This window comes from Helobdella robusta (genome assembly GCF_000326865.2).
Source record: "Helobdella robusta unplaced genomic scaffold HELROscaffold_6, whole genome shotgun sequence".
NCBI classification, from domain to species: Eukaryota; Metazoa; Annelida; class Clitellata; order Rhynchobdellida; family Glossiphoniidae; genus Helobdella; species Helobdella robusta.
The window spans coordinates 4,802,354-4,829,555 of NW_008705330.1; the positions used below are offsets into that span (position 1 = coordinate 4,802,354).

At 32.0% G+C, this 27,202-nt stretch overlaps 5 protein-coding genes across 5 annotated transcripts; 2 read left to right on the forward strand and 3 right to left on the reverse strand.

The window, feature by feature from the left end:
* Positions 1–6,096: 6,096 nt before the first annotated feature.
* On the forward strand, positions 6,097–11,406 carry HELRODRAFT_164466 (hypothetical protein; the record flags this gene model as incomplete). Its single annotated transcript, XM_009029399.1, has 7 exons — positions 6,097–6,443; positions 6,533–6,746; positions 7,112–7,739; positions 7,911–8,240; positions 8,396–8,675; positions 10,950–11,003; positions 11,229–11,406. 7 exons carry the CDS (start codon positions 6,097–6,099, stop codon positions 11,404–11,406), a joined length of 2,031 nt encoding a protein of 676 aa, XP_009027647.1.
* Positions 11,407–11,732: 326 nt separating this feature from the next.
* Positions 11,733–14,816, forward strand: HELRODRAFT_189448 (hypothetical protein; the record flags this gene model as incomplete). The annotated part of the gene is made up of 3 exons (XM_009029400.1): positions 11,733–13,254; positions 13,519–13,597; positions 14,669–14,816. The coding sequence occupies 3 exons, from the start codon at positions 11,733–11,735 to the stop codon at positions 14,814–14,816; spliced, it is 1,749 nt and encodes a 582-aa protein (XP_009027648.1).
* A 2,839-nt stretch (positions 14,817–17,655) lies between these two features.
* Positions 17,656–17,811, reverse strand: HELRODRAFT_153620 (hypothetical protein; the record flags this gene model as incomplete). The annotated part of the gene is made up of 1 exon (XM_009029401.1): positions 17,656–17,811. A coding segment is annotated over one exon (156 nt), but the record flags the coding sequence as incomplete, so codon positions are not given.
* Positions 17,812–21,346: 3,535 nt separating this feature from the next.
* Positions 21,347–22,048, reverse strand: HELRODRAFT_164469 (hypothetical protein; the record flags this gene model as incomplete). Its single annotated transcript, XM_009029402.1, has 1 exon — positions 21,347–22,048. The coding sequence occupies one exon, from the start codon at positions 22,046–22,048 to the stop codon at positions 21,347–21,349; it is 702 nt and encodes a 233-aa protein (XP_009027650.1).
* A 1,009-nt stretch (positions 22,049–23,057) lies between these two features.
* On the reverse strand, positions 23,058–26,776 carry HELRODRAFT_164470 (hypothetical protein; the record flags this gene model as incomplete). The annotated part of the gene is made up of 6 exons (XM_009029403.1): positions 23,058–23,254; positions 23,361–23,522; positions 24,209–24,426; positions 24,777–24,825; positions 26,226–26,460; positions 26,693–26,776. The coding sequence occupies 6 exons, from the start codon at positions 26,774–26,776 to the stop codon at positions 23,058–23,060; spliced, it is 945 nt and encodes a 314-aa protein (XP_009027651.1).
* Positions 26,777–27,202: the final 426 nt, after the last annotated feature.

A 27,202-nucleotide genomic window follows, 5' to 3' on the forward strand; every position in this document is an offset into this window, starting at 1 on the left:
TTGTTGGTAAACATTAGAAAATTTTAGATAAATAATTCGAATTTTTTGACCATTTTGACTACGAAAATACCATTTATTTATTTTTAATTAGATAATTTAATTAGTTTATCGTTTTAATTACCTGCTTTCGAAATGATCAGTCAGAGAGTTAACGAGATATTTCAGTATTTGTCAAACCACCATGTAAAGGTTTGAAGCTTTTTTATTTGTTTTTTTTTAATAGTCTAATTATAATTTATTCATTTCAAATATTAATAATTAATAATAAAAAAATATGATTTTTGTTTTATTTTTAACTTAATAAACTTTTTGAAATGATGAATTTTCTTTGCTAGAATTTTTCTATTATGATAATTTCAAAGAGTTTTTAAAATATTAATTAATAATTTCACAAAATGTTATCCAACAGATTTTAATTAAATTTAAAATTATCTTTTTAGATTAAAATTAATAAAAGAATTCCATAAAAAATTAATAATTAATCATATTTATTTAGTTGTTTTACTTTGAAAATTTATAAATTTCATATAAAAATAAAAGTTTTTTTTTTCAAAATAAAAATACCTTGTTACTTTGAAAATTTATTAGAGTCAAACTAATTGGTTTTAACGCTTTCTATAGCAAAATTCAAAATTTGATAATTGTTGATTAAATAATTTTTGTGTGTTTTTAGCACTTTTTTAAATCAGTTGTTGAATTAAATAAACAACAGATATATTATTTTATCCAATATATTATTAATATTTTCATTGATGTACGACGATATAATATAATAATATTGTGTATATTAATATAAATACATCAAAATTTTATATAGCGTATAATGCAATAACTTATTTTTTGCCATAAGAGATTTGACATCGATTTATTCACCAACGTTAAATGTGTAATTTTATTATGGCTATAATTTATAATATAATATATAAGCAGTACCTTAGAAGTAAACATTAATTTTTTACTTAAATTTTAATTTTCAACTGTTTTTGTTTTCTCGTTGTTTTTATTATAAGCTTCCAAATTTATTTAATAAAAATCTATTATTATTAATTTGTTGAGATATCAAAAAGTTGGATACATTCAGCTGAGTCTTGAATTTTCTTTTAAAGCATGGCATCTGGCTAGCTAAATGTTTATGTTCTACCGCAGAATTCAAAAAGTTTTCGACAGCTCTAACAATTATATAACAATGTATAGAAGGTTTAGAATTTGTTGAACGACAGACATAGTTTTAAGTGTTAGTTAATATTTGAAACTTTTTTTACCATTTAATACCAACGAACAACAAATGAACAACATACACTTATGCGTTTCTGCAAAGTTGTCTCCTCACACACACACTCACGTAAGGACACATTATGGTTGGTCACCACGTTCCAATACACCACTTGAGCCGCTCACTTTCCCCGCATAAATATTCCCTTCTTATGGAAAAGAATTCATGAAAGAACAAAAGCGGTTAAGCAATAAAGCAAATATGACTCTCGAGCAAAGGTTTGTTTACTAAGCGGTTGACAGCCACTGAACTGTTACGCATTATTTTCATGCTTCATATGGGTATTGCATAATTTATAAACACACACACGCGCCCGCATACACACCCACCAAAATACACACTCATGCACAACATGTTTACGTATTTATATTATATATATATATTTACCAAAGGTGTCTCGATGTAATACGTCCAGACATCTATGATATTTACTCTAGTTGCTACACACACACACACACACACACACACACACGCAAATGATGCACGCTTACGTCGCACTATAATGAATAAGCCTGTTTGTGGTGTGGTGGTACATTCATGGTACAGCTGACAGGAGCAGCACTACATCATCTGATTGCTGTTTGTTTGTTGTTTGCTTGTGAATGCGTTAATGAATTATCGTTGTTTGTGAATTCATGAATAAATTATCATTGTTTGTTTGTGAATACATGAATAAATTATCGTTGTTTGTTTGTGAATACATGAATAAATTATCGTTGTTCGTTAGTGAATGCATGAATAAATTATCGTTGTTTACTTGTGTACATAGTGTGTGAATGTGCTAACCTCGCTCGCAATATTTCCACGCACGCTATTTGTGTAAATAGATGTGAGTATGTATGTGTGTGTTGTGTGTGTGTGTGTATGTGTTGTGTGTGTGTTGTGTGTATGGTTATGTGTTGTGTGTGTGTGTCATTGTATAGCGTCAGCAAGGCAACTGCAGAATAATAAGAACATGATGGGCTTGTTTAGCTTGTTGCTTATCTTCCGTCACGACGACGTTTCGTGCTGCTCTGTTGTCAGTGAATGTGTGTGTGTGCTTGTCTTTGTGTGTGTGTTTGTGTCGGTTTGTGTGTGTCTGTGTGCCTGCATTGAGTGGTTTGCTAGTGTACATATTGTATGATGCATGCGTGGTGTGTGCTGTTAATTCGCTTGTGTGCTTATGAAGGAAAATCTTAAAAGTCAATAAAATTAGGTCACCCAGTCTGAAAGTCTGATAAGAAGAAAGTAAACAACACGAGTGAGTGAACGAGTGGGGGAGAAAGTGAGTGAGAGAAAGAGAGAGAGAGAAAGAGAGAGAGAGAGAGAGAGGGGGATTGAGTAAATGCCAGCTGGAAAAGCTGATGTTGAATTGATTGTTATATAAAAAAATATGTCTGTCCATTACAGACAAAATGATGAGGAACTAACTACTTGTGTCATGCATAGGCTCTTATTAAAAAAATTTTCGCATCTGGTCCGTTTTGCGAATATATCTGTATCTCTGTGTATATGTATTTATATTTGAAATGTATGCGTACGTGTGTGCTTTGTATGTGTACATGTGTGTCTTTGTATATGAGAATACAATGACTAATTGGAATCTAGATTATCATGCACACAATCCAACTAATGAGTGTATGTATATAATAAAAAAACAAATCATTTTGTTGTCCACTTGTCACATAAACACACACACACCACACTCACATATATATATATGCACACACTGCACACACATCACACTCACATATATATATGTGTGTGTGTTTGTGTGTGTGTGTGTGTGAGAGAGAGAGAGAGAGAGAGAGTACATATTATCATTATTATTGACCTGGGTTTTCCTAATATAATCTTGAGCTTGAGTGGTTATGTAATGTATGTAATGCGTCATCACCGTTAATTAGCTCCAACTTTTATACAAGTCCATATTGTATTGTAAACCATTTCAGTCGAGTTGATTGACTTATTATGCTCAGTTAGATCACAAACAACTTGTCTTTCAATTCCATGTGGTCTTGTTTTGTGTTGTTTGATAAAACTTTTATTAAACACACTCTGAAGGTTGAAAAATTTGGCTTGAGTTGAAATTAACTATAAAAGTGTAGAATAAATATAATTAGCAAAAAATTTTCAGAACATACAAACAAACAAACAGTGTGGAGTGGAGCAAAGTGTAATTAGGAGATAGATTTTTTGAAGGAAGCAAGAAATATCACATCACTGCTGTCAGTTAGATAGATGGTTGTGCTTAATTAAAGACGCATCTTTTTCTATATTTCTATTTGTAATTTTATTTCGCCGTTCGAGTTCCAAACATTCAAGTTTTTATATTTCATTATTACTTTAAAATGGGTTTATTTTGGTTTACGAATTGCTGTTTAAGTTAAAGGAAAGTGTTTTTTTTTGTATTTTACTTGTGCGTGTTCATAATGGAATGTTGCTCTAGTTATTTTTCTACAGTCACATGCATAGCATAATTCACGTCTCTTTCTGTCATCTGTCGTTTTCAAGGTTATTGCATGTGTGCATTTTAGTAATCTGGGTTTTAAAAGCTGAGCGCTGCACAAAGAATGAGATCTTTAAAGTCTATTATCACGCAAATAATAGAGTTTAGTATTATCAAGTTTACTTTTCACTCAAATGTCATTCATTTTCCAATTGTTTTTAATTTAATTTAATTTATTTATTTTCACCTCCAAAAATAAAATCAAAGGCCAAGGATGACTGTGAGTAGTTAATAGAGACTCATCGGGCACAGTCACCCAAACAAAAATCAATGTTTGTCATTGCTGAAGAAACATAAAATATAAAATGAATATCATCAAGAAAAGAAAATATTTCTGCAATCATATCTTAGTAGACAGTTGATTATAATGAAATGTTAATTATCACTAACTCATACAAAAAATACTCATACATGCACACAATTACGTGCATATACATACATATACACACAGCTATTAACTATTATTTTAATAAATCGCATGGGATTTTTTTGGAGCAACTTTCATTTCTTCTCTCTCTTTCTCTTCTCTCTCTCTCTTCTCTTTTTTATCTCTCTCTCTTCATATATATATATATATATATATATATATATATATATATAATTGTGTTGGTGAATATATATATATATAATATATAAAATTGGGTTAGCGTGTAGATATATATTTGTTTACAAATAATTTTTTGGGATAATTAAGATGAACATTTGTCAGATGATTCAATTAATTAAAGGGTGATGTTTAATAGTTTTATATAGTTATATATATATATATATAAATATATATATATATATATATGTATATATATAACTTGATATAGTTAACCGAAACAATTTATTTTAATTTTTACATCCAGGCAATGATGCCGATGGGTGCCTAAATTTGTTAGTGAATCATGTGCATGTTATGCATTTTTGAAAAAATCTGTTTCTTTTCTAAGTTATGGCTTTTTAGATTATTCATGTTATAATGTGTGTAATTTCGGTGCAACTATCTATCTGATGTTTGTTTGTGTGTGTGTGTGTGGGTGTGTATGAGAGAGAGAGAGAGAGTGAGTGAGAGAGAGATAGAGAAATTATTTGAGTTAGCTGATTAGGCTGAGGTGAGCATTGGCTGAAATAAGCAGACCTGTAATCATTGTTACATCTTTGAATGTACTTGGGTGTTTCTACCTTGCATGCCATCTTTTATTTCAAATGATGTTGTGAATACCGAGATGAATGGAAGAGTAATTAGATGAGATGATAATAAATTATTTGCTTCTCACATATCTCAGTTATGGAAGATCTTTTCAACCTTATTAGTTTTTGTAGGCTTTTTTGTGTGATATAACATGGTTGGATTTGGTAAAGAGTAGAATCTATTCATTTAAACAAAGTTTGACGTGTGAACAGATGACATATCTAATATTAATCTGATTTAGACTCATTAGTTCAGGGTTGCCCAACATTTTTACGCTGCACACCACAAACTCGGTGAAAATGTGATTATGTTAGTTCAAAAAAATGTTGATGACATTTTTTCTTTTTTTTTGGTTATTTTATCAATCAATCAATCAATCAATCAATCAATCAATCAATCAATCAATCAATCAATCAATCAATCAATCAATCTCCTAATTTCCTTATATTTTAGGATTTTGTGCGGTGTTTTTCTAATATTTATGTATGTATGTATGCATGTATGCATGCATGTACGTATGTATGCATGCATGCATGATTCATGTACGTATTTATGTATGTATGAGTGCAAAATTTGTGCTTATTTTTATTTCAATAGAACGAAAATGATTTAATTTCTCAAACATAGCTTATAATGCCCACCCATTTGATAGCCTGCAATCATGGTCCACATTGTTTCGCTGCTTATGGAATCCTATGTTGAGCTCATCTCATACTCTCTCCTTTTTTACTTTCTCTATCTCGTTGTTTTTTTGTTGTTTATTTGTTTGTTATTTACTGAGTGTATGTTCATTAGTTTTGCCATTTTTATTGATTTTATTATTTATTTGCGGTTGTATTAACTGTTTTTTGTTTGTAATTATTTTAATCGTCTTGATGATAATTTTTTGAGTATATGTATTAGACAGATAAGGCTTTGTTACTTCGTGAGATCTCACTCATGATGTTTTCCTTGTTACTTCGTGACATCTCATTCATGTTGTTTTTAATAGAACTTTTTTCAATTCGACAGGATCGCTATACGTCTGTTTTGAAGAGATCTCAGATGTCCCTGATGTCGTCAACTGGACATTCACTCTTAACAGCAACTACACCAACAACACCAACAACTACACCATCAACAACAACAACGTCAACATTAAAAGGACCGACATCCACAATGACCACGATGACAGATTCTAAGTTGACAAAAATATCCCAAACATTGATGGTGTCAGATGATAAGGTGGAGGAGGACCTTACAACATCCCCAGCAAAATCAAAAGTTGATAGTTTGGAAAATTCAGAACCGACCGCAGAAGGGTCAATAGCAAAAGTCTCAACAACAAAAACACCAACAACAGCACCAACAACAGCAACAATCACAACTACAGCAAAAACGAAAGCTAAAAACACAGAAATTCAGTCTAGTGCTAAAACTTTATGTGCGTTAAATCGGCAGCCAGCCATGATAACTAAAACATCTGCAATCATGAATATTACAAAATCTGGTAGAAATAATAAAAAGTCAGATAAATCTGTCGAGAAAAAGAATTTTTCTACGAGGCTTGCAACAAATTTGCCTCTTTTAGCATCATCGCATCTCCTAACATCAGCAGTTACATCAACAATACCAACAACATCTACTGTTACATCAACTGCTACATTAACAACATCAACAGTTACATCCACAACATCAACAGTTACATCAACAACACCAACAATTACATCAATAATTACACCAACAACACCAACAATTACATCAACAATTACATCAACAACACCAACAGTTACATCAACATTATCAACAATTACATCAGCTTTGCCAAAGTTAAAAATCAATTCCTTTTTTGAGTGTAAGCCTTCCATGTTGTCTGATGTGACTGAAGTAGAGGAATTTCTTGAAGTAACTTCATTAGCGGCACTAAGCAGCGCAAATGAAAACCACATTAATTGGCAAGAACATTCACAGCGGTTGGACAACATTGCTAAAAACAAACAGCATGGTGGACAAACTTTAAACAGCACGTTATCAAAAGGTGATAGGATTTGTAATATCTGTTTGCACTGGTGTTGTTGTTGTCCATGTCGTAGTTTTTGTTTTTGTTTTGTTTTCAAGTGTAATTTTTTGAACTGCAGGAAAATCAAAAAAGAAAAAGAAAAATGCAAAGTCTAAACAACAACAACAACAACAGGAATTACTACAAAAATCACAAAGGCAAGGACAACTACAGCAAGAGCAACAACCAACACTACCACCACAACAACAACAGCCATCACAGCAAAAACAACAGCAACCACAACAACAACACAAACAACGTCTTCAACAACAAAACAACACTCCTTTATTAGCAACAAATAAGGATGCGATAACGCCTAATGGCGTGAACGAAATAAACGCTGATGTCAACCCAGACGTCCTAGAAAATGACAACGACAAAACTGACAGGAACATTGAAGTCGATGTCACACTCATTCAGAACGCTGGCAGTAACTTAGACAATTTGGATGAAATTACAGACAACAACGTGAACGAAATTGAAGATGACATCATCACTGACGTCATGGCAAAGTATAACGTTGGGCATGATAATCGTAGTAACAAGAATGAAACAGGACTTCCAACATCATTATTAAATCCGTCATCGTCAGACCCAACATCAATTGATCCGAACGATGACGTCATATTGATATCAGATGATGACGATGGAATTGATGGCTGTGAGGACGATGTCAGCAGCAACGCTACTACTACTTCCGCCACCAATGCAAGTGCTGATAACGATTATAAAGAGGCTCTCCATATTTTTGATGGTCCAAATGGTAAATTTCCAAATCTTCTATCATCTTTTTATATATTTTTTATTGTTTTCATTGTAAACTACCTCTATTTATGGCGAGTTGAATACTTTACTTGAATGATCTTAATAAATTTTAAAAATTGTTGAAACATTTTCACATAATGACATGTTTCTAACGTTTCCATTGGTGAAGAGGTGAAAGTTGGCTACAACAGAATCGGAGAGGACGAGCTGTTGATTGCAATGCTCATCTCACAGAGAGCTCCTCACAAGAAACATGCCAATAAATCTCAGCGCAAGCAGAAAGAATGCGAAGATGACCAACATTTTCAGTCTCTTATCATTCAACAGCAGCAACAAAGTCTTAAGCAATTAATGCAGCTGAAAAAATTGTCCTCTCTGAACAACGATGACGTTGAAAATGATGGTGATGAGGAAGAGGAAGATGATGGCACTGGCTACTACGGCTCCAGTCCCGATTCGACCACTAGAAATCTTGACACTCTGGACAATATAAACCCAGGTCTGTTCTCCTCCCATAACCACATAATATTTAAATTCAACTGTTTCAAGTTAATTGGTTTCATATGAAAGGTTTAAATTTTTTGTGAAAAACTAAATAAACCCACGATAAGACATTTGACATAAATTTAAATTGTTTAAAATTTATTTCATCAGCTGGTACATTAGATGATTTCGAAGCTATCGCTCGTCTAAATAACTCCTCATTCCTGTCTAAGACCCCAAGGAGACCAAAACTTCAATCTTGTCTGCTGACATCATCTACACCTGTTTCCAGGGCATCGTCATCGTCCTCACCTTCGTCCAAAACTTTCTTTGCCAGTTCACATGCAGGCCAAGTTGATAACAGCATTCCATCTTGCGGCACAGATTGTCAGACCCCTGGTAGGGCAGTTGTCAATGGTGATGTATGGCAGATGTTTAATCCGCAGTTGAGGTGAGGTTTCATTTGATATGCACATGTAGGGTTGAAGTTTTGTTCTTATTTATACTAATTTTGTTTTTTAATTATCTTTCTACTTTTATATTGATCAGTTCTGTTTACGTGTAAGTTGTTAAATTTTTTGATTATGAAATTCATTCAGTTTATTAAAATATCTTTTGAGTTTTAAACTGTTCAGCAGTAGTCTACATGATAATAATAATGTTTTGTGTGCTTAAAATTTTTTTAACACAAATAGTTTATGTGAAAGCTCTTCTACAGTTAACCTTAAACTGATTATCTAAATCCTTGCTTGGCAGTTTTTCACTCAATCACATAAACTTTTTCAGTTTTAAGTCATAGTGATATTTTTTTACATACTCTCTGCGTGTGACTTTGAACTTGGCAATATAATATATATATATATATATATATATATAGCCAGTGTTTCATACCAACACAGTCCGTTATTTTAATTTAGACAAGGCCAATGTTAATGAGAGGATGATACAAAATATAATGAAACATTTGCTTTAGTTTTTTTGCTCCTAGTTGTGCAACTTTAGCAAATGCAGATCTGTTCACGCACTTTTTTTGGTCTTACAATTATAATTACGCGTTTGTGCAACAAAAGTTGTACACCCATTACACAGTACGACGCGTGTACGCTGTACTGTACGATGTTCTTTCAGTTTTTGACAGCGTTCTAATTGTGCCAACGGACCAGCAGCACTGACCTTGATTTATTTAAATCATATAGGTTTATGAATGGTACTTTTTCATGGAGAAACTGTGAATTTTTAATTTGAATTTATAAACTAAATTACAACTCAAAATATAATTTGCATTACACACAAAACACAGCCAGTCATAGCATAGCATAGCATTTTTTTTATCAAGTCACGTATTATATGTCACAAGGATAAACATCTAATTGATGCTAATTGTTTTTTCATGCTATTAACATTTAAAAGAGTCAAGGAATTCTAATAAATGGCATCTGAAACATGATGTACGTATGCGTCGATTGTCTTTGGCCTTTGTATGTTTATCAATAATTGTTTTTTGATACACTAAACACGCTTGTCAAAAAAAAATGTAGGACATAATATGTAAAACATTCTGAGAGGTAACATAAATATCGAGTTGTTATCGAGGTATACATTTTTTGATATAAGATTTAATATTTATATTGATAGTTTTGACAATGTTTGGTGAGGTACAGTTTAAAAATCTTTTTACTATATGCTCAATATTGCGGTTCATATGGCAGTAGATATCTTTAGTTAAGGAGATATCGTCATTTTCCTATCTGTCAGACATTGCCTGTCCGTCAATCGTATTTTGGATTTTTTGAGCTCATGTCGTCAAGACGTTGTTCGTTAGAAAATTTTTGGAAACATAAAGAAAGAAAATTAATAATATTGAAATTATTTATTGTTATATTTAAAAATAATATGGAAAAAGAAAAGAGAAATTATTGAAATTTCAATGGTATCATAAACTAAAATTATTTAAATTGTTTAAAAAATGCGTTGTTTATTTATTTTAACTGATGGATTAATACATACATGATCGATACTTACATCGATAAATTTACACGGATAGATATCATGATACATGAACACGTTGTCGTTTATCGTCGTCATCATTTTTTATCATTATCACCATATTTTTATCACCACCAACATTATAACCAACGTCGTGATCATCATCATCATCTTGGTTCTTCATATGATGAAGACGGAGCAGAACCGTTAACTGCCATTCCTTTCATTCAAAAGATTTCTTCTTTTTTTTTCATAATATGACATCCATCATGTTTGTACCTATTCTCAATACTTTGGTTATTATTATTATTTTAATATTATTTTATTATTATTATATCTTATAAATAATCATTATTACCTCCGTTTACAACAGTAATATTTCAAAGTCAGATGTAGATGCCAGTATTTGGATTGAAGTGAACAACAAAAAGTAATAAGACGGATGGATGGATGGATGGGTGGGTGGATGGATGGACAGATGGATGAATGGATGGATCATGGAATAAAAAGTTTATGAATATATATATATATATATACAATATTCTATAAATTCTACCGAATGTTTGGCGTTAATATGTTTGTAGTTCGTTTTTTCGAATTTTCTCACTAAAGTTTTTTGGTGAACATTTAGTTTTATAGAATATTGTAAAAATTATGGTCTATTACCAACATATATATATATATAATTCAATTTGTAATTTCTCAAGTTTTTAATCATTCAAATGAATTATTTTTAAAGGAACAAGAAACTCAGTGGAATCTCAACAAGCGTGCCTCCTGCGACGCCAACATTGTTAGTCGCAATAACAACAACAACGTCATCGATGTCGACGTCATCTTCAACAACATTGACAACTTCTGCAACAGCGACAACAACACCAGCAGCTGCAGCAGCAACAACTACAACAAATACAACGACATTTCCATGCGGCTCAATAAACACACATGCACTTTCAATACCGCTGACAAGAATGAAAACAACCTCAACAAATACAGAGGATTTTTCACTGATGACAAGTTCATTCATGATGCCCGTGAAACTGAACGCGGCTACAATGACGACAGCTGAAGTTGATGTCGATGCGACACAATCCACTGTGCTAATGAATCTTGGAGTTGTACAACCCATCAAAAAAAATATTGCCGAGTTTATAAGGATGTCATGCTCCAAAAATGAAAAGAAGTATTTTGATTAAATTTTGTTTATTTAAAGATTTTTATGCAGTTTTAAAGGAGAAATCAGGTTGACGATATTGAATTACTGCCCGTTATTGCGGGCAAGAATTATCATTACTAATGAGTTTACATTTTGCTTACAGTTGTGGCATTTTTCATTTAATTACCCAGATTATCCAGCAGTAATAAAAGAAGTTCAACTGAGACGAAGACATCAACTACAACAACTACAAAAACGTCATCAACATCGCTGTCACCGTCACCTGTTACCTCGAAGAAAGCACCACCTTCTAAAGTTCTGAATATACTCACACCAGCAACAACGAAACCAACAACAAACCGAAAAATGACACCGACAAAAGGAGATTTTTCAAGCTTTCAACTGAATGCAGCAAGAGTAACTGAGGGACACAACGCAGTACCAGCTTTACAAACGATGACATCAATGTTAGCATCAACGATGACTTCATCAATTCCACCAAGAGGACAGCCGTCGAACAGTTTCAACCCAAAGGCCTACACCAAGCAAGGCCATGAAGCATCATATTCATTATTCAGCAACAGCCTGGGTGACCAACTTGGTAACTTCATTGAAAGCAATAAGAACAAGGCAAATAATTATTTTACAAATGCAAATGATTACTACAGCACCAAGTTGAAATCTTCATTAAATGTTCATGAAGAAAACTCACTGCCTAAGAAAACAGGGAATGTCGTTGATAATAACAATAGCCGCTCGTCGTGCATGGATCTGAATAATGATTCATTCAGTTTTCTGACTGCCATGTTGAACTCGTCTGTAACGGACGTTTCGCCAACACCGTGCAGATGTGACTTGCCTGACCTTCAAATCCTGGGAATTTCATTCCAACCCAAAACGGTAGAGCTTCCAGATCATTACACTGACAGCAGTTCCAACTACTCTGGTTTTTTATTTGACTGTACAACTAATACAGAACCTTCATTCAACTCACCTTGCTTGTCTATGCAGTCCATGATATCTTCTTCAGGCCAATCAAGCTCGCCATCTTCAGTTGACAGACTGCCCAAATTCAGTCAGAAGAAAATAAAGGAATTGGCTTCCAAGAGTCAGTTGAACCCACACGCTCCCGATTTCTATTCCTACAAATTCCAACAAAAAACTGAAAGTAATTCCACGAAAACATCAACACGCCAAGCTGTTAACAAGTTTAGAACGCAATTGAGTGAACTGCAGAACAATCATTTGTCTGAAAATAATGCTAGAAGAGCATCACAGATCGATTTGCCATCAGGAATTAAATGTTTTGCGCTTAATACAAGTACTTTCACCTACCAAAATGAAGCTTGTTGTGAAGATTTGCTTGATCAAATGGGGAGTTGTAACCAACTATTTAATGGCGAAATCTTGGCTAATTTATCAAACGAATTTCCTGATGGAGTTGTTCTGAATGGTGATGCAGGCGATTACACCGTGGACGATGTTTATGAGAATGAACGTCTGGTCACTACAACTGATTATCAGTTTGCAGAACGTGATGTGCGGCATGACCATCTACTGCACTGGCCACAGCAGCAACAACAACAGCCATCATCTGAGCAAGAACGGCGAGTTGGGATCTGGCAGCAGGGAGAACTAACTGACGGAGAACGCCAGTTGTGGTCGGAACACATGAAGAAATTGCTAAAAATCGAGCGTCAACATGGAGGTGAAGAGAAGCAGCATCATCGCTTGGAAGAAGAAACGCAGCCTGGTTACTGGATGAACTACATTCATCCGCAACTGCTCAAAAGTGTTGAGAACGAAGGTGAGAAGGGATATGAAAGCAGAGGTGATGATGATGATGGTGGCGACATGGAAGAAAACTTATTGCCAATAACACTTCCAGGTAACATATACTTACGTTTATTTCATATGATCATAAAAACTCAAAATAATATTTTCAATTTATTTTCAAATTAAAAACAAATGTTATGTTATTACTTTTTGCCACAAGAGACCTTACTTACTATTTAATAACTTTGCCGTTATTGTTATGGTCGTTTTTATTTAAAAAATTGATGAAGCCATAGTGTTGAAAGGCTTGTCCATTTTTGAATTCATATGCACTAGATTCATTCAAGTGAGCGTAATTTAATCTATTCGTGATCAGACAGTAATCGAACCGAACCACCGCGTATAACAGCGCGAGACATGGCACTTCTAGCAACTGAGCTAACTCGCCGACCCACGTCAAGCCAACATCGTTTCTCGTTGCGTGCAGTGATCATGCTTCTAATGAGTTGTAATAATTGTGATTCCATTATATTAACGGTGACGACGACAATAGGATGTTTATAACGATGATGATAATTGAAAGTTGATATACATCCAGGAACTTTTGATGCGATGACAAGACGAATACGTTACGAGGAAGACGAGTGCATTGAACGTTGACAACATCTGACCTGTACTCTTCGATATCATCATCTTACTTACCTTCATCATTATTTTATCACCGTCACCATCAATATTTTTGCTCCATCATTCAATATTCTTTTTAGTCATTATTTATTTTATTATCATTATTGTTTTCGTCTTTGCTGCCCTTATTATGTATGACGTCATTTCGGCAATGATACGTTAACATTAATATTATTATACAATGATGAATATTAATATTGGCATATTAATGTTAATGTATCAATACTAATGTGTTCGTATTATTATTAGTTTTGTTGACATGCATAATATTATTTACGTCTCAATATGAAATGCGTACATATGTGTATTATCATAATTTATTAACGGTTGATTAAACACGTACAACATAATTCGTCCTCCAAAAGTGCTCATCATTCAACCGTGTATTTTACATGCACAGGCGTTTGAGTGAGAGAGTGAGTGAGTTAGTGAGTGAGTGAGTCAGTGAGTGAGTCAGTGAGTGAGTCAGTGAGTGAGTCAGTCAGTGTTGAAGTGTTCGGGGGTCAATATAAAATATCAAAAAATCATCAGACATGTGATGCGAGCAAAACAATTGTTTGCACCAGGTGAAATATATTTCGTTATCCAAGGCCTGTTCCGACCATATCTTCTATCCAGTTTTACCAATGCTCTTACATTTTCTTATCACCTTTCTCCTTACCGACGCTCTTTCGTCTGTCCGCATTTATATGATCATACCACTAGTTGAATAATTTTGTTAGTTTTATTATTTCTTCTTGTATAACTTTTTTTAAAAATATTTTTGGCACTTCTTTTCACTTTCATAATTTATGATCGAATTCGCGCTCAATTGTGAGACGTCAATTTTTTATTTCCAGGTTTGTATATTCTTTATTGAACAACTACATTTCATCTGATGAATCGCGATCAAACAAACCCGTATCACTATTCTCCGTACCGGAAATTGTTGAACCTTTGTTATCTATCTGCCAGTTCTTACTTCCAATCCTCATTTTCTGCTACTAGTGTCACTAATAAAAAAATCACCCATATACTCAGGCTTGCAAACTTTTGTTTGATGCTAATTGAAAACAAGTGTTTATAACTAATAAATAAAATAATTAATTAATGAATGAATTAATAAATAAATTAATTAATAATATGTATTTACATGCGTGAGGTGCGAATATGTATGCTGCACTGTCCATCTTGAATGGTTGTTGAGAGGTTATTTTCTTGCTTTTTTATTCATTATTGCATTTTCATTCCCAACTTTACATTTGCTTTTTTGTTTTTCAGTTTGTTGCAACTTTGTCGTTAATACATGTGCGTGTATATATATTGTATATATATATATATATATATAATATATATATATATGTTCTAGAATATATATATATATATATATTCTAGAGAGCATGTTTTTTTATTTTAAAAATGTTGGAATTAAAATATTTCAAAAATAAAATTCTATATTCGATTGATATATATTACTTTCTTCTTTCACTTTTATTTATTTATTTTATTTCATTCTTTGCATCCTTCAATTCAGTGTTTACGACTTTTCAAATGAAAATTTGTTTTCAAATTATATTTTTAATTTCCATGACTGCTGCTTTTTTCCCAATATCTTCTTGAAACTTCAATTTTTCAATTTTTAACAACCACAAACGGTATAAATGTTTGTGTGTGTGTATATATATATATATGTGTGTGTGTGTGTGTGGGTATATTATTTATTTATTAATTAATTAATATATATATATATATATATATATATATATATATATATATGTATATATATATATATATATATATATATATAGTATTGTAAGAATTCTACCGAATTGTTGGCACTAACCAATTTAAAAAAGAGATAAACTTTAAATTGATTAATGCCAAAAATTCGATAAAATTTATATAATACTGTACAAATTATGGTCTCTTTCTAACATTTACTTATATATATAATATAAGTATATATAATATATATGTATGCACATATATATATATATATATATATATATGTGTGTGTGTGTGTGTGTGTGTGTGTGTGTGTGTGTGTGTGTGTGTGTGTGTGTGTGTGTGTGTAATAAATGTTATAAATGGTTTTTTTTATTTTTAATAATTATTAATTAAGCTTATTAAATTTACTCATTTTTTTCTATCTATTATATCTGTCATATTTTCATGAACTTCGAAATATATTTTCATATCATAAAATATTATTTTCATTCGCGCTGCTTGTACATTTGTCTGAGTATGTCTGTGATTTGGCGCGTGTGTATGTGTGCGTGTCCGTGTTTTTGGGTGTGTTTGTGTGTGTTTATGTGTGTACAAACCAACCTTACATTGCCATAGTCATTATTTTTTTAAAATTTACTCCAGTTAATGATTTCGTTTTTTATTTATTTATCTGTTCGTGTTTGCTCAGGCCTTAATGTGCCTTAGCAAATTCATATTACTAAAAATAGATATATATATAAGGTATGTTTTTATTTTTTGGTTTAATCAATGTTTTTTTTTATTCAGGACTGCATAAAAAAAGGTCTGATGAATTTAATTTAATCAAATGTGTACTTGTGGGCTCATCCAACCAAACACGTTGATGATGTTTTGACCTTTACTTCACTTTCCTGGTTTGGTACGTCGTTGCCGTTCAAATAACTTTTCCACTTTTAATTCTTATCTCAGCCAAATTTTATTAGCTGTTTGCTCTTAAAGGCTTCTCGCGAATTCTGTTGTTATTCCTCGCTAATGTGTTGATACATTCAAAGGACAACCAACGTTTCCATGTTATTATTTTTCGAAACCTTGTTGAATTTTTTTGTGAGTGATTCTTTCTTCTTTTCCAATTGTCATTTTAAATTTCCCTGTTAGCTATGCTATCATTTAAATTGCGAATACTCGAAAATTTTTAAAGAGAAGAGAATATTTTCTTGTCAAGTGACAGCGACATTTCACTGCCTAATTAATATTTTCCAGGAAGTATTAAAGGATTTACATTTGCGACATGCGATTATCGCAACCTTTTAATTAATCATTTATTTCAATCGATACTTTAATGTACTTTACTGCATTCGGTTATATTTCTTATATGATACGTTATAAACACCATTATGCATTGAAGTTAATTCAGTGAATAAAATATTGTGAAAAAAATTGAATTTGCGATTTTTTAAATGAAATCAAATGGATTATAAACAGAGTTAGCGGTTCAATCAGGGGAGTTGTGAGTTAAATACTCTGTAGAAGAAATGCGCTGCGTTTGAGTCAAATCGATACAGGACGTAACGCCACATATAAATATACTATTACAGATAAAAACGAATTTCTTATTAATTCCAGTAAAACAAATTGGAAAAATTAATCCTGAAGTAGCTAAAGTTACAAATTCGGTAGATTTCATTAATTACTCTACAATCCAAAAAAAAAATCGTTACTGGAGTATCAACCTCAGGCCGAGGCTAAAATTTTGATCGAACTCTAAACATTGATAGATTTCTAACAACTCATTCTGATAATCCAAAAGTTTATAACGTGTAAGTTCTTATTAGAGTAAGCTACCATTTTAATTTTTTCGTTTTTAAACACAATTTGTTTCGTTTCGCTCGTTTTAGTTTCCGTTAAGGAAATCTGCACTAGCGACAACATAAAAATTTGTCTACTTCAAAATTTAAAATTATTCCTTAAAAAATCAAAAATAAAAGTAAATTGACATCGAATATAATCACATTTCAAATTATCGTTATATAATATCATCAAGTTCATACTGAAAAGGTTTAGTCGCGATGTAGATGATGACGAGTATACCGCAATCTTCTTTAACATCAATGAAGTAGTTGGAATATTTCGCCCTTTTGAAGACAATATCTTTGCGGCAACATGGACAACTGCCTTTGTTTTCGAGCCACATGTCCAAACATTTGAAATGAAATGCGTGTCTGCAGCCCATTTCGTAGATGAAGGAACTTTGCACAAACTCTTCGCTGCATATGCAACATTCCTCGTTTATAAACTTGTCTTTGATGTACGGCAAAAAATATCTCATATTCTTCATTTTCTCTTGACGGAAACTGTCCCGGTAAAAAATTTCTGCGTTGAAATTGAACCCATAAGTCGACATCGTCACGTCTACGTAGTGATCCAATGTTTCTTCTGCTAAAACACTGGAAAGATAAAAATCTTGCAACATCTTCATTAAAGAATATTGACGATCAACAGGCAATGAGTTGAAATGTGACATTGTTCTGATCATGATATCTATTAAATTGGATTGGCCTATAGCTAACATTTTAGAAATCTTTTTCACTTCACAGTTTGGTAGTTCACATTTTATGTTATCAACCAAATATTTTTCTAAATTGGCAATGTCTGCTCTAATTTCCTTTGCAATGAAGTCATGCAGGTAAGTTTTGATGGCTTCGTTAACACAATTTTCCAATGCGATTGCTTTTGTGGCTTCCATAATGATCTGATTTCTATTTAAACTCCTATGTTATGTTTCAAATTAAACACTTCTAACTTCTAGCTAGACTGATAGTTGAATGTCCGAAACAATACCAACTCTTCTTTTATATAGTAAGTGAACAAAGAAAAGAAAGTTAGAAAAGTGACGTGAATATTTATGACTTTGATTATTATGTCTTTGAAAGAACTTAGTTAGAATAAAGTGAATTATCGTAATTCAAAGTTAATTTGTTAAGTAAAATTTTTTTTGTAGGTTGAAATTAAAAAAACAATTTTATTTATTAAGATTTTGACAAATTCTTTATGATGTAATTTTTAATGTCCCCGTAAAACCATTTTAAATTTTGTAATTTTAATTGTTATTTCCATGCAAACGATATCTATTTAGTTGGATTTTTAATTTTCATAAAAAAAGGTAATTCAAACTAAGATTATTATAGATTGCATCATATAATATTTTGCCAAAAAAATTTGGACGCAAAAATATTTTGTTTTAACTAATTTATTTGTTTAGCTACTGTTTTAATTTTTTCATTTTTCAACACAAATTGTTTCGTCTGGCTCGTTTTAGTTTCCGTTAGGGAAATCTGCGCTAGCGACAACATAAAAATTATAAAATTGTCCAAATCAAAATTTAAAATGATTTTTTCAAAGATAAAAAAAAAATTGACGACGAATATGATCACATTTTAAATTATTTAAACAATTAAAATTAACGAGCAACTCGTAAAACCATTTCAAAGTTTGTAATTTTAATCGTTGTTTCCATGCAAACGATATCTATTAAATTGGATTTTTAATTTTTTTTTATAAAAAGGTAATTATTACTTATAACAGTAGAAACATCCTAACTATTAACAAAACATAATGTTACAGACGTGAGATCGAGGTAAGAACTTATAGTTAGAAATTGCTTGTAAATTAATTAGAAAGCGTAAATAATAAAAATGGTTGTAAATTCAGTATAATCACCGCAGAACCAATTTTCAAGAGAGAGAGGCAGACAGACAAGGAGAGACACACACTTTAATCTCCTTGCGATATTGCTATTATTCTTACAAATAATCCAGAAGATTTTTTTTATGATGATACCGCAAAAACAGATCAATCGACATTTCTTAAAAGCCGACAATTAATTCAATTTTATTTGCTACCATATCGATGACGATTCTGGATTAATACATCAAAGAGAAGTTTATTTTGCCGACTATTTGTCTTATCTAATTTCAGTTCAGTTTGGATTATGATAATGATCTCAAAAAACAATGCAGTTTTGATAGTGCTTCTTACTGATTAAATTGAAAATTTATTACACGACTGTTGAGATAAATTACGATATTTAAGATGATTCTCTCCATATATTAAGATAATCTTTATTATTTTTTTATTATTTTAGTGTTTATTTCCTTATTATACCTGATTCAGAGATTTTGACCAGTCAGTATGTGTACGTGTGTGTGTGTTTGTGTGTGTGTGTGTGTGGTGTGTGTATTCCTTCATACATAGAGATGAAAACAGAGTATACCACAAAGATAATGAGGAGGATGAAAAAGATGCAAATGAACGTTTAAGAGATAAAAATTAGGCGCTAGGGCATTAATTTGACAATGTTATAATGTTTGTCAGATTCGGTGGATAACTTTTCCATAGGATTTTTTGTATTGCATTAAAATAATTGAGTGTAGCGAACATTTCAATTCATTTTCGTTGCAACAATTTTCTATATTTCAGAATGTCGTGGTTTTTCTTATTAATTTGAGGTTTTAATTAATTTCATATGATATTTTGATAAATGTCAATTTATTTACTTGAAGATTACTATTAGTTTGAAGAGAAGCAATAAATTATGACATTACTCAACACTGCTAAATAGAATGTTTTTTTTATGTTATGTTTTATGTTTTTTATGTTTAGTAATATTTGTAAGGGACAATAAAATTTAACTTTGTAGCTTCTTGAGACACTTTTTTGATAACTTTGGACATTGAAAGTGTTATTCATCATTAAATTAGCGAATAAATCAATAGATAAATTCATCAATCAACTAATCATTCGGTCGAAAGTTGGTAGTCGGTCGGTTTTCACGGCAAAAATTTAAATAATAATTAAAGTATTAAATCAATAGGAAAATGGTTTTGTCCGGATGAAGATTATGACGGTTTGACTTCCATCCTCTTCCTCTACAACAGAATGGCTTGATTTAGTTGACTTTTTGAACACAATGTCTGTGCGGCAGTACGGACAACTTGTTTTGTTTTCAAGGTTCGAATTTATGGTGGTTGTAGGTGCAAAAAAGAACATAGTCAAAAATGAAAAAATAGTAATTAGGAACATTAACACAATGGACAAAACGAGTTGACAGCTGGAAAATCTGAAGCAGATATAAAGCAAAGATTGATCAATGAACAATGATGTTTGATGAACAACAAAAAAAAATGCAGTAGTTGTTAATGAAACAACAGGGGCAAATTTGAACAGACTCTTTGTTGGGCATGTCTTTGAAAAAATATCCAGCCTCATTGTAAATAAAATGAATTCTCTGTTAGAATAAAATGAATTGGTAAATTTTTTGAGAAGGTTTAAATTAATTTAAAGTAAATATGAATCAAATTAATAAAATAAAATTATTTATATTCAAATATTTTTTCATTGTAAAGATATATCGATATACGATTTATTTCGATTATTCGGCAATTATATTGATAATGATTAAACAAAAACATAATAGAAGAAAATTTTTCAAACCGATTATTAGTTTTATACATTGCAACATAAAAACTTAAAATAAATATTTAAATTGTTTTTCGGAATTTAAATAATTTCAAATATGATTCAATTTGACATCATAAAAATGTAAATTCACATTTCATCTTAACGTTAGAATCATTTCTTTACGCGTGAACTTATTTTGAAATTAAAAAATATTTACTCAAATCTGGTTTTACTCAAATAAGCAACATGGTTTTCAAACGTTAATCATAAATATTGCATCATAATATTTGTTATTACCGCGTGTTTGTTAACGTTGTGAAACTGAAAGAATAACATAAATTTAATTTAAAGCACACAACAATTATAAAAACATTTCAATAAAAATTAGGTGAGATCAGGATGACGATGATGACGGTTTGACTGCCATCCTCTTCCTCTCTAACATGATGCTTGGTATCAGTTGACTTTTTAGACACAACAGCTTTGCGGCAATATGGACAACTTGTTTTGTTTTCTAGCCAAGTGTCCAAACATTTGAAATGGAATGCGTGTCTGCAACCCATTTCGTAGACGAAGGAACTCTGCACAAATTCTTCGTTGCATATGCAACACTCCTCGTTCATGAACTTGTCTCTAACAAAGGGCAGAAAATATTTCATATTTTCCATTTTCTCGCGGCGAAAGGTATCTTTGAAACAAATTTGTCCTTTGATATTGATGCCATCATCAGGCATCGTTATGTCTACTCGGTGCTTTACTGTTTCTTCTGCCAAAATATTGGAACGGTGACAATCTTGTAAATTCTTCATTATATCGTACTGATCATGAAGAGGCAATGAATTGAAGTGGGACGTTCTTCGAATTAATGTATCCACCCAACCGGATTTGCCTATAGCAACCATTTTCGAAAGTTTTTTCATTTCACGTTTCGGCAGCTTACAGTTGTTGTTTTCAACGAAATATCTTTCTAGTTTGGCAACGTCTCTTTTGATCTGACTTTCAATGAATTCAGCCGTGTATTCTTTGACGGCTTCTCTGACACATTTTATCATTTCAATTGTGCTTATATTCTCCATAATCTGATATTTATTTCACTTCGTATGCTTCAAATTGAACACTTCTAACTTCAACCTAGACTGATTGTTGAATGTTCGAAACACTACCAACTTTTCATTTATATAGAAATGGAACAAAGAAATTTCAAAGTGCCACTTAAATGCTAAGTACGACTGATTACAACTAGAAGTTTCGTGTCATATGGTGACAGGACTTTGACAATTGTGACGCTTAACTTAAATAAAACAAATTGAATTGTGAAATTCACTTTGAATTGTGAAATTCACTTTACTAAAAGAAAGTTTGTTTAGTATAATATATTCAATACGTAAAACTAAAAATAATAAATTTTTAAAAATTTTTTTTAGAAGCAAATGGCAAATATATTATTATCATTAAATTTTCGAAAATCGAAAGGTAGCCAACTAAGAATTTGGGCTGAGTGATGTGCTACCTATTTCAATTTCAAACTTAACATAGTTTTTTCGTCGATTTGGTTATTTTCATCTCAAAAATTACTATTCTGTTGTCAAAATATTAATTATTTGTTTAATTTTTGTTGCACATTCCATACTTTTTACAATTTGTAAGCGTGACTTCTGTTAACGATCAGCCTAATTTTTCAAAAACCTTTTGAACATTAACAACATTAACATAATTTATTTACGAATTATTCAATTGAAAAAGTAAAATAGTAAGAGATGTTAGTATATTTCTGATTTTTGTAACTTTAAAAATTCACATTGCCGTCCTACTTTAATATATTTAGACATTTTAATGATAATAATTGTTCTCTTTAATATTATCATACGGTTGTTATTGTTCTATGCTTATTAATAATATCATCATTACATACTGCAAATTGATATCGTGATAGATGTCAAAAGTATTGATAATAAAATTACAGTTTGAGACGATTAATTTAATAATCCGTACAATATATCTGCTATTTCGAGTCATTAAATTGTATTCATGAGTTAACAATTTCATAGATATGGAAAAAATCGATAGAAATATTAGCTTTAACAATTAATAATTCACGTGGGCTATGATATAATTCGTTGTGTGGCGTTTTATAATTTGGCAGTGGGCGGTTCTCCTTTGAACGTCGATGACTGTCAGCATGTTGGACGAGTCGACCGCCAAATAATCACTTTCCTGCTTGGAGTCGCGAATTAACCGTCTACGCCGTGTTTTCGCACTTGCTTCTTCACCCAGACCTATTGCTGTTTATTGTATTGTTCCGTATTCTTTTAATATTTCAGTCAATAGTTGAGTAAAGTAATTTTTTTGATACATTCCATGACTAATTGTGTATCAAAACAAGTTAACCTTCGATTGTTTCAAAATTTAAATTTTCAAGTTGCACAAAGAGCAAGGAACCCTCGGCCGAAGACAAAGCAACCATTTCAGGGCCTGCCAGCCTGTCCAGTAGGAGAACTTCGTTGATTTTATCTTGAATGAGATGTTTGCCGTGTAGATATTTTAAAGAACCTGCATCGTTCAATTTTTTTTTGACAGGATGGTTCAACGATTTCAAAATTTTGTATGAACTGGTTCATATTAAAAAATATTTTATTTAAAAAATGATAATCTACAAATTATATTTTTAAATTTTCCATTAAGTTTCTTTGCATTTAAACATTGAAACAGATGAAACATTCAGGCAATTTAGTACAGCGCTTTGTTGTGAATGTATGAAAGATGTAACAGTGGTCAGTCGTAACAGATGCAACATCAAAACATCTACATATTCAACAACTGCCAATAAACAAAATTTTTTTAATTTAGTTTGGGTACGACGTATAATCAATGAGATTTTTTCCTATTAATTAATTAATTAATTAATTAATTATTCTTTTACTTAGTTTAAAAGAATGGTTCGATATGTGAAAGTGACATGCACGAATGACTGTGCACATAAAAGCACCCACTTAACGCGCTGGTATTCAAATTAGCAAAAGCATCATCATCACGCTTGCTTGGTTTCGTGCTCGATGTGAAATGGCTGTCGTGACGAATGTCCAATAATTTGGAAGATAAATGACCAAGGCTCAGTGTATACATTTTTTATTACGATATGCAAACGGCGGAATTACTTGCTCTGATATCTACACTCTGACACAAAAATTTATAACGGAGAAAAAAATAAATCGACGAAATGTTTGATTCACACGGACCGTCAATCTGCTGAGCGAATACGTCGATATAGTTCTCGTCGCTATCGTAACTCACGACGTGTTTGTTGTCCTGGCTGACGTAAAGCCCGCCTCGGAACGCACAAACCTCCGAAGAATCCGTCATGATGTCCAACATTATGCAGTTGCTTTTGAGATGCCGCGGATCATCACCATTCACATATCCATCTTCTTCTTCATCCTCATCATCAGTGTGATTTCTGTTAACAATTTTTGAGGTGGAATTATTGTGAATAAAATTGAGAATAATTTTATTATTAACAACGTTGGTGGATGGAATGGTGGAAAAAGAATGTCAACTGTGATGAATGGTAAGGTTAGCAGCGTTTACGAGTTTTTGAATTTTAAGATCTAAACTTTAAAGATTTTAAAGCGATACGATTCATTGGATTGGATGTTTTTTTTGTTGTCAATCGTAATTGTGCGTACGTTGGCAGCATTTTCGAGTGGTGAGATGTCATTGTTGACATGGGGTGCAGTTGTTATGTGTAAAAAGTTTAAGATGCGGTTTATATTGCCTGGACCTGACAACACTAGAAGCTCCACTAACCTCAACTTCACTTTCTTCTCGGCAGCACACATCAGCACGACTTTGCCTGCTGTTTTTTCGTGAAAATGAAAAACGAAAAAATTTCCATTTTAAACTTTTTCGAACATTTATTTTGAAGAAATCATTTAATTGTGTTAAGTGTCTTGCAAAGCCAGTTTAATTAAAAAAATGTGAACGACTTTGAGTTGATTAAATATTCAAGAAGTCTCTCAAATCCAATTTCTTCTGATGAAAATGTTTTTATTGCTAGCTTTCAAACAGAAGTTTTTTGTAATACAGATGTTGTTGTTTGTGTGGACAATGCTGCTGATGATGGAGATAGTTTGTAAATGTGAATATTATTTCTGAACATCTTGAATTGTGTATAAAATAATCAAGTTGTTTGTTTAAAAATATTTTCTCTACACAAAATGCTTTAAGAAAATAAATGACTAATTTTCAGAAAAAATTGTTTTATGTATATAAGACGTAGCCATGTTAGTTTTTTTATTTGAAATTTTAAAAAATTTGATGCATGTATTCGCATGGCTACACATACCCATTAATAATAATTATTTATAAAGATCAAATAATTGTATTTATGATATTCTAAACCCAAAACATTAACAATAAATACACACGCTCCAAACCACTCGCTTTGAAATTGTGAGACTTAAAACAGATCCCCTTGAAGACTAACTTGCGATGAAAGCACCCTCATTACTTAGATTATAACTTTGGAAACAATAGCATGAGATGTACAGTAGAAACTCACCATTTTTGTAAAGTATATGAAGTGCATTTTTAAAGAAGGCGAATAATTTGTTTTTGCTGAGCTCAGAATCTACGAAATATTTTCTCCTTGCATCATTTGCAAATCTCTATTTGCGTATGTTTATTGCGTGAAGCCATCTCTATAAAATATCTCCATCTTCAATCTTGCGTTTATTTATTTATGTGTGTGAGTTTATGTGTGTGTGTGTGTCTTTATATCTGTGTTTATGTGCGTCGTACGTGTGTGGCATGTATGTGCGTGCGCGTGTGTGCGTGTGTGTGCGTGAATTTTTAGGCATTTAGCAAATAAAACATCTCGTTTTTATGATAGGAACACGTCCCGAGGCTTAAATTCAATCCATTGACAAGCTTTACGTGGCAGCCAAACGAATATAATCAAAATAATAAAGTGATAAAAAGTTAACTAGATCGATCTACGTTGTTATAGTCTCAAGGCAAAGGTTATACTTGCAACAGGGTGATGTAATGGTGACGTCATTTTATTTTATCCACTTGAATTTGTATGGACTTAAATTGTTTCATTGAGTTTCTCACAAAAATTTTCTCCAAATAACAAATTACAAATTTCTTCAACTCAATTCATTTTAAGCAAATAAAAATTACGAGAGTACATTGAAAAATATTAAGAATCATTAAAAGTGAAGAAAGTATTCGAAAGTAACTCGACGAGCTTACCGACACCGATGAAAACTACCGACGAGACTCGGCAGGGATGCACCAGCGAGATTTTTTTGACGTACTTCCGCCGATGCAAGTCCAATTTGTAGAGGTGAGAGTCGGATCCGTTGGCGATGTAAGCGAATGGGAATGAGGAGGATGATGAAGAAGATGATGTTGATGAAGATGATGATGATGATGATGATGCCGTTGTTGAGGAAGAAGACGATGATGGAAAATAAGCATCTAATATCTGAAAAAATCGTGCAGGTTTTTTTCCACTTGTTTTGTTTTGCGCGGTTGAATTACGATGCCGCTAGGTTGAAGTCGTGCAAATTTAATCGTTATCATCATCGTCACCTTCATCTTCATCATCACCATCATCCTTATTATCATCAAAACCACTATCATCACCATCATCGTCATCATCATCATCGTCATCATCCTTATCATCATCATCATCATCATTTGTCATCATAACTTACCCGGCCCCGACATTCAGATGTGTGTTTAACGTACCTGGCTTGCCATAAAAATTCCTTCCGTCCAACTAAACTAACGTTGTCCATCACCATCAGAGATTTCAACACTGTTGTACTGCTGCTGCTGCCACAGCTGCTGCTGCTGATGATGATGATGATGATAGTGGTGATAGAAAAAATTGACAGTGAAATTGAATTAGTTGATTTTCGTTTTGATGATGAAGTTAGCAGCGGGAACGTGGTTTATAAAATTTCATATAGATACTTCTTTGAAAATTTTTCGGTCGCACTGATAAATAATCAAAAACAAGATTTGATCAACATACATTGCTGCATGAAATGGTGGAAGAAGTGATAAAATTATGGATGAATTGATAAAAGGATGGATGAATTGGTGAATTAGTGGATGATTTCTTGAAATGGTGGATGAATTTTGCAAAGGTGGTACGAAAAAGTATGGTAGCCGTAGTGGCAATTTAAAAAGATGGTGTACAACATAATGTGAATTTCTAC